A 13,336-nucleotide genomic window follows, 5' to 3' on the forward strand; every position below is an offset into this window, starting at 1 on the left:
TCACAGACCTGAGAATAGTTTTCTCTACAGTATTCCAAAATTCACTAGGTCTGCTTGTTTTTTTTTAAAGCACTGGGATGCCTATCATGAGGATCATTCATAGAGTGCAGCTGTCTTTGATGCTGTAGGAGTGATACAGTCAAGCGAATGGCAGTCCATCTGAGAGCTTATAAAGCATGTCACTGTTGAGTTTGGTCTGTTGCTATGTATTGTAATGCTCAACTCTGAGATGAGGAGATCCTCACATATACCAAGTGATGCTATGAACCTTGTTCCTTAATTTGAAACTACTGGTTGAATAAAGATGCCCATAGCCTGTAGCTGGGCAGAAGAGAGGTAGGCAGGGCTTTGGTTTTCAGGATTGGAGTCTGAGGCAGGGACCATAAGGACAGAGAAGAGAGTTAAGAGAAGAGAAGATGCCATGGGGTAGATGATTCCTGAGAACAAGGCTATGAGGGCATGTCCCAGGTAGAACATGGCAAGTCATATCTCAGAGTTATTGGTAGGGAAGTGGAGAAAATATCTGTCCAGCTCTAACGTTGTCTAAGGCTTATTACAAATATGAAAGTTTTGTGTCTTTTATCTGGGAACTACATGGTATAAGGCAGGATAGAAACCCCCAATTAATATTAAATATTCACCACAACAATTCATAGCAAGCACAATCATGTCATAACTAGGAGTCCATTTTGGCAATATGGATTTACGATTGTGATTGAATACTGGAACTGTTTAGTGATTAGTGGTTATATTAACTTGGGCAAGTTGCATGACTTGTAGCCCTCAAACAAGAAACAGTCCCCATATCCATGCTTGTACACAAATGGGTTCAGCCATGGGTCAAAAATAACCAGAAAAAGAAAACAAGTATTAAAATGTAAAGTTTTTTTTTTTTTGGTTTCTACATCCTGAACAATTTGGTATAACAATTCTTGTGTGAAATGTGTGTGTTGGGGCTCAAGAAATGGCTCAGCAGTTAAGGGTGCTTATTGCTCGTTCAGAAGGCCCAAGTTCAGTTGCCAGCACCCACAATAGGCTGCTTACAAACACCCATAACTTCAGTTCCGGGAGATCCACTGCCCTCTGCTTCCCTAGTCACCTGTGGGCATGTGGTACCATAAACCAACACAGGCACACGTACACATACGCGCAAATAAAAATAAATATTTTAAAAATGTGTGTGTTGTATTAGAGAATAGTGATCTAGAAGGAATTTAAAGTATCCAGGAGGATGTACATAGGTTATATGCAGACAGCATGCCACTTTATGACATTCTTGGATGTTATATGCAGATAGCATGCCACTTTATGACATTCTTGGATTTTGATTCCTACAAGATGGAGAGGTTGACAGTGTTCTCCACATGTCTGAGAGACACATTATCTATGTGTTTAAAGGAGAACACGATGAATGTTTAAAAATATATGGAGTCCCTCCTCTTTACTTTACCAGCTGGAGTAAATTAATCACAAACATCTCAAGTTCTTACTCCATTAAAATGGAAGAAAACCAATGCTTTCCCAGTTGGACTCTGAATAATTGAAATCATGACTATTCTAGGTACATAGAATTGATAGACACTGGGGTGCTCAGCCTGAACTCAAGGAAAGTATAAAAATAATATTGGTTCTTTCCTTTCATTCTTGTGTACTGCACAAAGCACTTAAGAATGACAGCAAATGAAAGATAGTAAAGGTTGCTTTGCTGTATAAATATTTAACAAATTGTTTTTTTACAGTGGAAGTATATAAATATCTGAACATCAAGCCATTTGCTGAAGGTGTGACTGCTTAATTGGGGCAGTTTGTGCTCAGAGTTAAAAATAATTTTAGAGTTTCAAATACTGCAAGATAATTCAATGGTTAAAATCGAGACTAAGGTATCTGCAATAGTGTGAGCTTTCTGCCTGTTCCTTTTAGGAATAAGTTGCTGGCTGTAGAATTCTTTATCTGGACACAGGATCAAGCAGCACACAAAGGTCGCAATGCCAATTTCATCGACACTGTGTTTTGCAGTGCTGGAGTCGTGGGTTTTGGGGAAGGACTTGTGGTTGCTATGGAACTATTAATAATGATGGCTGCTTGCACCTCCATTCTTCATACTCCCCGTCTCCAGTGTAAAATCACTGAGGTTTGGGCTGTAGGGCAGTAAACAAACTTTCTAGCAGGAATTAACTGGGCTCAGGCATTAGTGTCTTAATGTAGGAAATGACTTTCATTATAACCTTTACTTAACACTGGTAGCTTAGCTAGGAAGGAGCCTCTATTTTCTTATAGCGGATGGAATCATATGAAGCCAAAATTTCACAGGGATGGGCACTGCTAGAGGCTTTCAGCAGAAAATTAGTCCTGAAAAAGTATGGATTTATGCAGAATTAATTTTTATCAGCAATCTATTTTTATCTTCATGTACAAAATGAACTGGATTAATTAGTCAAAAACTGGATTCCTAAGTCGGAGAAGACATTCCTGTTTAACTATCTTTAAATTTAAAAGAAATCTTGTAGAAAAATAACATTTTTGCTAGTTTGTGCATTTGTGTGAGAAATTTGTGACCCATGTAATAGATGTTTCTAACTCGATTCATGTTTCTAAGATACAGATCTCAGTCCTTATTAATGTGTAACTGATACTTGGGGAACAGTAATCAAGTTCTCCCGCTCCAGGCACATAAAGTTAGGGATGGTTTATTGGATGGATGGGAAGAGGACATATCTAATTTGGGGCTTCACAACCTACCCAGTATGCAAATAATTCAACAATAATACAGAACAAATAGGTTCTATCTCAACAACTGCTACTTGCTCTAATCCCTATGGTATGTGTTTCCCAACAATTATCTGCCCTAATTCTCTGTTTTATTGCTTGGGATTTTAAAGCTTCAATTGTGGAACATAGAATAAATGTGATTGTTCAGTAAAACTTCAGACATTTGCATGTGGTTTCCACTGACAAGTATCTAGTGTATAGAAATAAATGAGAAAGTAGTGTTTTGCAATCAGAAGTAGAAATGTTTCATGAACCGATGAATCCCCACCACTTCAGGCACAGTGACAGTCACTCCGTAGAAGATGCAGCAAGCCTGCTTCGGGCGCTATGTGATGGCATCCATGTAGTCTATGGCACTGAGGAGAACAAGAGTATCTGAGGGACTGAACTGAGTATAATAAAAAGTTCAATAGATTGAGGCTTGCTGGACTATTGAAAGTATTATAAGGCCTGCACAATACTATTAAATGCAGATGGAACTGTCAAATTAATCAAGCTGCTGCAATAAATTCAGATGCTGTAGAGGTGGCAAGGCAGTGTCAAGAAAGTTAAACTTGAAGAATGAATGTTGGGTTTCTCAAAGAGATCAAGGGGGAAAGGAAAATGGAGTTAATAGGAGAAATCAAGACTGACCCAATCAGCAGGACTGTTATACTCAGGGGAACATTTTAAAATCAATTTCTTCTGCTTGTAAGAGTGTTTTGCCAAAGAACCTGACATTGTTCTATACTTTTTATTTTTTGGTTTATTTAATCTTCTTTCACACAGACATTGTTAGTTCAACAATTTAGTATTTGGGGTTACATTAATTGTAAAATAGGAACACAGCTGAATAGGTTACACTATCAACACCCATTATTCATCTCACTCCTTTTCTGAAAGTCAGAGTGCAGCCTGGGACTGCTGCCTAGTCACCGCTGTGTGTAGGATCACTTGTGCTATTGCAGAGTAAGAGTAGAGAGTTCGAGCCCTGGGTCTCCCATCTTCAGACTGCAATGTAACAAAGCATTGGCATTTTGTAATGAAAAATAGATAAAGTAACTTTTTAGTATGTTAGACACAACAAACATGCACATGAAATAAAACACTAGCATGCTTTTATAAGCTAAAACCTTAATATCCTGTGAAAATAACGTATAAATAAAATGTTACTTGGAACGAAATTACCATTATGTGTTAAAAAAAAACCCTTACATTTTACCATTCTTAAACATGCAAGTTTGAATATTTCATAAACCTATATCATACTTGGAATGGAAAGGTCACTTCAAAGTGGAAAATATTAAAGAATCATTTGATTGACGTTCCCATAAAACAGTACACACTACTTACTTGAGACTTACATTTGGTCCAATGTTAAAGAGACAATAGCCTTTGGAGCTTTTTTCACAGAACGATGTGTACTGCCATTTATTTAGTGAAGAGAACCACAACTTTTATCCCAGCATATCTGGTTATGTTATTTAATATTAGACTATGGAAATATTGAGAAGATAAGATATATTCTTGCAAGATATATGAACTTTAGTATTGTCAAGGAGCAAAATAGATTTAAAATGTCAGTAGCTCACTTTTTAAGCACGTCTTCTTTTCTCTTTGTCATCATTCTTTTTGTCATTCTTTGTCCTACATTTCTCCCACTTTCCAATCTTCCCATCTTAGTTTTCTATCTCAGCAGTCCTGGTGCTGTTCGCTCCACATCAGGACGGCCTTTCAGCTCTCTTACAATAAACACTGGTTTCTATAAGAGAAAAACCAGCTGTTCCTTCCGCTCTATCTTTTGTAAATGCTTTCTTCTTAAAATAAAGGGTTATATTCTCAGCTTACAGACTTATGCATATTCCATATCACATACTTGAAGAATAATCATTCACAGAATACGGTAAGAATTTGCTACATTACTGCTACACTATTCAGCAAGCCGATAGAATGACCAAAAAAAAAAAAAATCACTTTTTAGAACTACTACCTTAAATATCCTCTAGTTTTTCTGACTAAGCCAAAGAAATAGTTGATTTTTAAAAAAACTGCTCCATTTCCATTTCTTTCTCCTTGCAATCTTGGAGAAATTCTACAGAAATAGAACCTAGGAGCAAATTAGAAATGGAATCCCTGGCAGTTTGCTTCTGTGATCCCATATATGTTTGAGGCTACTATATGGTCAATGGTTAAGGCCTGGACAGTCACAGTAGGGAGCAGGTAGAGATGACGGGGGGCAGAGATGGCTTCCACGATGTGGATGCATCTGAGCGAGCTGCTGGCTGCAGCTGGCCCAGTGTTTTGGCTGTGCACTCAGGCAGTCTGATCCACATGCAGCACAGCTGGCTGGACCTGCTTCTCACTGGATTCCTCCCTCCCTTCGGAGTTGAGCATGTAGCCACTCTCGTAGCGCACCTGCTGGGCCTGCTGCAGGGCCACCGACTCCTCTTCTTCATCTTCCACAATGGTCAGATCCTTATTGCTGCCCATGCCTGAGTTGCTCCCTCTCAATGCTGACTTCTCAGCATCTTCTGCACTATCCTCCACAAGGCCGCTGGGGAGGGATGCTTCAGAAAGACCCTCTGTGAAAGAGCCCTCCTCACGGTCATCCTGCATCTGGTCTTCCAACTTGGTCTCATTTTCTACAGAGCTTTCTCCCTCTCGGACTTTCTTCCGACCAAACGAGAGGGGAGAAACCTTGAAGGGGGAGCTTTTCCCAGAAGATCCTTTCTGGTGGTTGGGTGTGAGCGATTTCTTAATCTTTTCTCTCCTTTCAACAGATACGATCTTTGTCCCCAGCTTGTTCATCTTTTTCTCGATGTTCTGACGAGAAAACGCTTTCTTGAGGCTATCCACTTTCTTGAGGCTGGATCTTTTTATTTTTTCTGCCCTGCTTTCTTCCATCTTCTCTTCTGCACTATCTCCCAGGGCTTCCTCATCACGGGGCAATTCATCATCGGAGGAGAGGTCCACGTTGTGCAGAGTTTCCTCCAGGGACTTGTTCTCATCAGCAAGCTCCTCCTTGCCTTCTGCAGCGCTGGGAACTGGCTCCTTCACAAACACATTGGCAGGGATCTCACTTTCTTCCTGTAAAGAAGGGCAGTGTAAGTTTGTGATAATAGCATATTGAACAAATAGCCCGAAACTGCTGTAACTTGGGTTTGTGTTCTAGGCAGTGCGCATGACAGAAGCAAAGTGTGGCTTTCCAGAAGAGGAAGCAGCCTTTCTAATTTGGGTTCAGTCATTCACCTTGGGCTAGATAAGGCCAAGGTCTACCAGTGGGAATACCATGAAGCTTAACTGCCAAGGGTCTATCAGTGACAGGCAGAGGGAAGTGGCCCCACTCATTCATGTAGGCCAGGAAGCTGCCCAGATTAAAAAAAAATAAAGTAATGCTGTGAACCCAGAGGCCTCTCCTGCCTTCCTTCAAGTCAAGGGAGGGGGTGAGGGGATAGAGGGATGTGGGCATAGCTTCTGTCAAAAATCCCACTACAAAGGAATACAAAAGTCTAGCTGGAAAATATATAAGGAGGCAAAGGAGAGCACTGGGGAGTCCTTAAGTTTAGAACAGCACAGAAACTTTGATTAGGTCCCCTCCTCCTCTACTCACATGCCACACACCTTAACACACACACACACACACACACACACACACACACACACACACACAGAGAGAGAGAGAGAGAGAGAGAGAGAGAGAGAGAGAGAGAGAGAGAGAGAAATGAGAGAAATAGCCTGCTCATGAAGCCTTGTGGTTCAGGATGTGCTTTGTGCTCTGTGGCAATCAGTAAGGGATAGAGATGAGACACGATGTATGGCCAGGTATAGCATCAAGCCCATAGCATGAAGTATCTTCTTTGGGAAATAAAGCTTTGGCTTCACACCAAGCTAAGGTAGAAGAGAACCTATTCTCTTCAGTATCCTCAGCTTCTCATGTGGCCAAATGAGGCCTTCTATAAAGTTTTGGGTAATGGTAGAGCCAGAAAATTTGTCTTTAAAGTATAAAGCTGCTTGCTGAGAGATTTGAATACAGACAGATTTGGGCCACATTGTGTAAGAGCACCTTTGAGTTTTAAGTGTTTTCTTTTTTTCCTCACTGTTACATGGGAATCCATTATCATGGTACTTACACGTTTCATCAAAGATAATAGCACATGATGGGGAAGTGCAGCAGGAAGCCTGGAGTCTTTGCTGCATTGCTAAATGGCTGTGTCTCCAACAAACAGCTTAAGCTCCTTGGGTTCCTATTCCTTCCAAATATGAACCAGAGGATTTGACCTAGATTAGCAGCTTTCAAAATGCACTCTCAGGGCCATCAGGGGTTTAGCAAGACTCTAAGCAGGGCACAGATCCAGACTGCTTTCCACCTATGCTGCACCCAGAGCCTCCAGATGACCTGACCTGATTGCATCTCAGACAGCCCAGTACACTTGGAGGTTGAAAAAACTAAAATAACTGCAGTCTGTGGATTTAAAAGTCTGTCTGTCCTCCCTGATTGCTATCTTTCACAGTGCTAGAAGATGCTGCACAGGCTACTGTAAAAGAGAAAACACATCAGTGCTCTTATAATATTAAATTATGCATCCTGTAATACCAACCTGCCAGACAAGGTATGGTCACTGGCACATTAGTGATATGGTTGTTATGTGAATAGCTAATTGCTTTCTGATTGGATTTCAGACCTGCTTTACAGGGAGGAATTTGATTCCTGCTACTGGTCAGAGTTTGGCTTGGGGAGATCACAGTTCCTACTATTCTGCTATTGTTATTTTGCTAAATAGTCATGATGTCAAAGTAGCTTTTAAATACTGATGTTTGTAATCATAGACCAGACCCATTCTGATTCTTGGTCATAGAAACTTCTCTTTGCCCTGGGCAGCAGTCAATAGAAAGATACATAACTGTTCGCAGCACTGAGAATAAGAGATGGAATTCTTGGTTAGATCCAAATGGGAATCTTGATTAGTCTTCCCCCCTTCCCCTCCCCCTCAGGCTCAGGGAACATGGAAGAAAAGAGATGGGAAGAACATAAGTGCTGGAGGATAGGAAGAAGTGCTATGGCATTCTGTCTTCTGTATATGTCATACTTATCACATGCATGAACTCAGAGCTAGTGCTATTACCTCAACAAGACTTGCAAAAGATTGGCTTACCCCAAATTTCAGTATAGATAGTGTAGCTCATCTCCCATGTCCTTATCCTATTGGCAGTGGACAATTCCCAGGAATCCTTTTTGATATGGGGTTTTGAGGAGAATAGTTTGTCGTGCTTCCGGCTGAAGTTGATTTTGATTCATGGGCATATACTCCCTGGAAGGATTTTTATCTTTTCTTCACTACTGCATCTCAACAGGTCAAGCTTACCAAGCAGTCATTAAGTGAGCACATTGGGTAGGATGGCTTTTTAAGAAGGTCCTGAAGGTACCTGTAGTGTAGACTGGCTCTATGGGGCAGGCTGGAGGGATATAGGAGAATGGGCCAATTTAGTTCTATGTCTAGACAGAAGTAGGCTGAATGTTAGTGACACTGGAGAAACCAGAGAAGCCAAGGCCTGAGGGGAACTTTCTCCTTCTGAAAGAAGAATTTTGTTTCCAGTGGATGGATGAATATTATAGGAAGAGGTAGACTTATAGAAGTAGTTAGGACTCTGATGACTAGACCTGAAGCAGAATTTCTCCTGGGGTTTGATTAAGAGCATTGAGGAGATTTGGCAGTTGTTGCTTGCAGGGAAGGATAAAACCAAGAGCTCAGTGAAATGTTATTAAAAGTCCTCAGTGACGAAAGGAAGGATTCAGTCAAGAAGCTGTAAAAACTAAGCCTTAAGGTACATTGTCTATACCATAAGCTCTCAGGGTAATCAAAAGCTGTAGATCGGATAACTTTCCATTCTTCAATTTTAACCAAAAGGAGAATTAAAATAAATTTTAGTTTTTCTTAAATGTAAATTTTATTACCAACACGGAGCTTCTGTTGAGTCTTATGGCTTTTTGGTTCCTCATCTCAGGCATCCTTCAAGGATAGCTTTGAGGACAGCACATTAGAAAGTGAACTGGAATATCAGTGGTAGAAGCAGGCTGCATGTGGGGGTGGGGTGCGAGGGAAGGAGGAAGCCCAGTAGAATTCTTCTGTGAAATTCGAAAATGTACAGGAAAATTTACATGCGAGCTCTTTGATTCCAATTATGGAATTAGCCCAGCAAGAGCAGAGATTATCCAGAATGAGTTGGCTGTGTCTTTATGCAACAGGAAACTCCTGAGCAATGTCTCCTCAGTTAGCTGCTGGGCCTCAGCTGTCATTTTAATTACCTGGGAAATATTTAATTCCAAATACTTTATGTTCTGTCTACTGGACAGTGTGCATCTTGTGGCTTCTTTTGGCATCTTCTTTGAAGGCAACCCTTTTCCTATCACAGATGGATTTGAAAATTCCCAGGTGCAACAGATCTCTTTCTTTTTCCAAAACATTTGTTTAGAATCAGAAAAATACCAATTCCCTTCCTTCTAAGTCACTCCCTTATACAAAGCATACAAAACTTGCTATTCGTGTGGTGTTCTATGCAAATGGGACCATTGCAGCTGCTGGCTTATTGTGAACACTGTCTACTACTTAGTCCTCTTACACACCTCAACGAAACAGCTTAGACTCCACATGTCTACAAGTGAGGGGGCTCCTCTTCTTCCACCTCCAGTTGTAACACTTGTGACCTGCTTTCTTTTACAGATTCCCAGACTGGCAGCTATTTTAAGAGTGAGGCTAAGCACACGTCCATAACCCTGCTGCTGTTCACTGATGCTAGCTACTCGTTTGTCTACATAGGATATGTGACTGCCTGAAATGGCACAGAGAATCCCTGAGGTTTATTTCCTTGGGCAGCTCTATTGAGGAAAAGTCTCTAGAAGCAACTGGTTATTTGTCCTTTGTTTTCAACAAAGGTCCTCAGCCACCACAGATGTAGGTGTTCCTGGTTCTGACCTTTCACAAGGACCCTTAGGAGGTTTTCAAAGAAAGGGAATATTAAATACTAAACTTCTAACATATATGATGGATATGTTTGTAGCATATGGGGGGAAGGAATGGAACAAACTCTTGAGAAGTAGCCTTTCCCTTGCACTTCAGCTTGTTTGCTATTTATATCGATCCTTGTGAACTAATAGTCTCAGCTGTGCATGTAAATATCAATGCAGAGAAACCTGCCAGCTTGCTGGATACTTTTTGGTTTTAAGTTGACGATACAAATTTCTGCACATATACAGATATGCAAACTTAAAAACAAAAGGCTTTATGACCAGCATTAGGAAAGAAAATCAACTTTAAGTCATTTAAAAGCCCCAATAAGAAGAGAGAAGCCAGCTGTTTGCTTTCCTGCCACTCACAAAAATAACAGGGACATGGTGGCACCCTGCTGGGATGACATGGTGGCATCCTGCTGGGATGTGAAGAGCACACATTTGTGTCCATGGAATATTTTCTTCAATAATCTCTAAATACTAGTTATTAAAATGAGACTATGCTACCTGACATTCTGATTTATAGGTCTCCTTTACACATTGATGGTTTTCTCCAATTTGTGTTTCTGAGGTATACATTGCCAAGTGGATAAGCCATTGATTAGAACTGCACCGCAGGGCAGCTGCTGGTGGAATCAGCAAGTCATAAGAATAAAATGCATCGGTTATAATCCCTGGGCAGTCTTTCACATTCTGGAGGATTTAAAAGTCTCATTATTTTCAGTGTTATCAAGGGTTCATATTTTTTTTAAAGATCACATTAGTTAGGAATTCTTTGTTACATACACACAAAAAACATAAATATAAAACAAAAATAACTCACTTTGAATTATTTAAAAGCTGTGCTAGTAAAACTCATAAACAAGAACTTTACCACAGTGACATTATAGTTTTTACCAGTTTCACAATTCTATCCTATAATTTCTCTTATCAATGAAATGAGACCTTGACAGTCATTTTGTTTCTCAGAGACTGTTTCCTTACTATAAAATAAGGTTAAACTAAATGATTATTAAGAGGTCTTCCAGGTAAAAACATTTGATTATGTGATTTTAACTTACATCCCACAAAAGGAAATAACCTTCCACAGGAACAATACCATGGTGCACCTATTCACACCAAATGTATTTAATTTCACACAGGAATAAAAACCATGGGAGCCATGTTGGATTGAAGAGCATTTAAAAAGTGAGAAGCCTAGAGAGGGCATAACTGACACAGTCTAGCGTGACGTGTAGTCATTTATCTCCCCATCCCTCCTCACACCTGTAGAACATTCTCAACAAAACAGAAACTAAGCCTTAAAATCCTTACTTTCCTTTACTAGACGAACACTTTCTTTCCCTCTTCAATGGATGATAAGATGAGATATGCTCTCTCTGATTCATACTGAAGGGAGGGAAGTTTCCTTTGACAGGCCTGTGTATATTGCTTTGTTTCAAAATCACTATTTAATTTAGAAATGTCTTCAGAGCTACGGCTTCTAGGATCTCTCAGGCTAATAAAGGCAGGATCTTAGGCTGACCACAGCCTTTTCCAGTTCAGCTGTTTCCTGAATTGCATCTGCATTAAAAGCCTAAAAGTTTCCCAACTGCAGAAAGCCTGTGAAATACAGAAGCATCAGCAGTCTGGACCACCCAGCTCTCAAGTACAATTTGGGGAGGACTCAAAGGCAGCAAGATGAGTCTTTCCTTTTATGGCAATATGCAGGCTGGAGCCCTAACTTGGCAGAGTAGATTCATTAGGAAAAAGAAGGCCCCTACCGTTTAAATCCCAGTTTCTAAATGTCTCTTGGGAGATGAAGGCTCTCCCTGTATGCTTTCACAATCTGGTGGTTATAGCCTCTCCCTTCCATGGCTTTGAAAGTCTCTCCTATTCACAAGATCATAAGGAGACAGCCCTGAGGCAGGATGGCAATGCTTCCTGGGGCCTGGGTTGGCTCAAGGCCATCCATGGAAGGGCTTCCAGCAATCGGCAGGGCAGCCCTTAGATTTACAGATGCCTACCACTTGGCTGAACAACAGCTCCATGCAATCTTCCTGTCCCCAGATAGCCTTTGCTACATAAATTGCATCATTGATGCATTTAAAAAAATTAAGTGGCTTTTTCATGGTGAGGCAACTATTTGAAGGGGAAGATATTCAAGGCTGGTCTTTGTGACAACCACTGATAACGTTTCTTTTAGTTCACTTTAGAGTTACATCCTGAGCAACCAGGGGACGTATTTAATGTGTTTGTAAGGAGTTATACTTTGCTCCCCACTTTTATTTGCATCATTTTCTAGAAAAGAACTGGAGATGCTTTGACAAAAGATGACTTAAAGAACAAGACTAGTTCAACTTTCCATGCTGGTAATTTCCCAAACACCAGGGGCCCTTGGAAAAAGGATGCTTTAAAGGTTGTGTGTCTTGGTCAGAGCAAAAGAAAATAAATCCTTCACATAGTTACCTCACTTCCACTAACAGTTAATAAACAGCCACTGGATTAATTTGCCCTGTCCAGCTAACAGCTGCAGCCACAGCCGCGAGTTCCAAATGGAAAGCGACAAATGAATTTGACTAGAGTGGGTGCCTGCACCTGCTCAACTTCCCACCCTTAACCGAGTGCATCTAGGTGTTCACTGACAAATGTCCCCAGCTTGCCAGGCCCACAGGCGTTGCCTGAAGGATGGGGGAGATTCCAACACTTATGGCCACATTTCACAGTTGCCTGCAGCAGGCAGCTAGAGGACAAAGCTTTCTGTGTGTGCGCAAAGCTTGACTGGCAGGGCAGATGGGAAGATGGCCTTGAGAGCTCGGAGGACTGAGCTCAAGTAGGTGGAGGGGTATCCTAGGGACACTGACCTGGAAGATGAGCACTTTGAAGTGGTTGCGTCGGAGGAGTTGGGCGTGGTTGTTCTCCAGCCTCTTCACCTGTACACACTGCTTCTCCAGGCGCTCCCGAACAGCGCGGGTGTGAGCGCTGACCTTGCGAGACTTCTCTAGCAGCTTGCTCACCGTGTTGCTGGTGGAGGCTTGGTACTTGGAGAGCTTGGTGAGGTCGTTCTGGATGCCCTTCACCGAGCCCTCCAGGTTGATCTGCCGCTGCTCCATGTTGTGCTGGTTCTCCCTTACAGCGTCCAGCATGTTGACCAGTTTATCCAGGAGTGTGTGCACGGTGACAGCATTCACCTGCGAGTTGTCTCGGATGGCTTCCTCTGTGGACCCCAGGTTCAGGCTGGGGCTCGGTGTGGAGGAAGGCATTGGGCTGGGGGTGGATGGCTTCTCCTGGAGCACGTCTGTATTTGGGTGCTGGAACTTTTCTGCCTGTGCAGCGTCCTCTCCCATGGCTGGACAGATGGAAACCTACTTCCCCCGCTGGAAACTTCTTGCTCAGGAGAGAAGCACAGGAGGCTGGTTGGTCTAGAGTGAGCACTGCTCTCTAGGGCTAGCAGAGGTTCAGAGTAACTGGCTAAGCTGATCAGGGGAACTGCATTCCAGCTGCTCTTAAAGGTCCTACTCCACCCAGTGGAAGGCAAAGGTTACAGGACCCACTCAGGGTTCAGTGACAAGCAGATACTTCCTAACCACACTCCTCACAAGC

At 41.7% G+C, this 13,336-nt stretch overlaps 1 protein-coding gene across 1 annotated transcript; it reads right to left on the bottom strand.

The window, feature by feature from the left end:
• Window positions 1-3,496: 3,496 nt before the first annotated feature.
• Window positions 3,497-13,336, bottom strand: Cavin2 (caveolae associated protein 2). Its single transcript, XM_028765658.1, has 2 exons — window positions 12,598-13,336; window positions 3,497-5,835 (listed from the first exon to the last, which is right to left on the bottom strand). The coding sequence occupies exons 1-2, from the start codon at window positions 13,078-13,080 to the stop codon at window positions 5,062-5,064; spliced, it is 1,257 nt and encodes a 418-aa protein (XP_028621491.1). The 5' UTR covers window positions 13,081-13,336; the 3' UTR covers window positions 3,497-5,061.

The sequence above is a fragment of the Grammomys surdaster genome, unplaced genomic scaffold, assembly GCF_004785775.1.
Source record: "Grammomys surdaster isolate TR1022 unplaced genomic scaffold, NIH_TR_1.0 165, whole genome shotgun sequence".
Lineage (NCBI taxonomy): Eukaryota > Metazoa > Chordata > Mammalia > Rodentia > Muridae > Grammomys > Grammomys surdaster.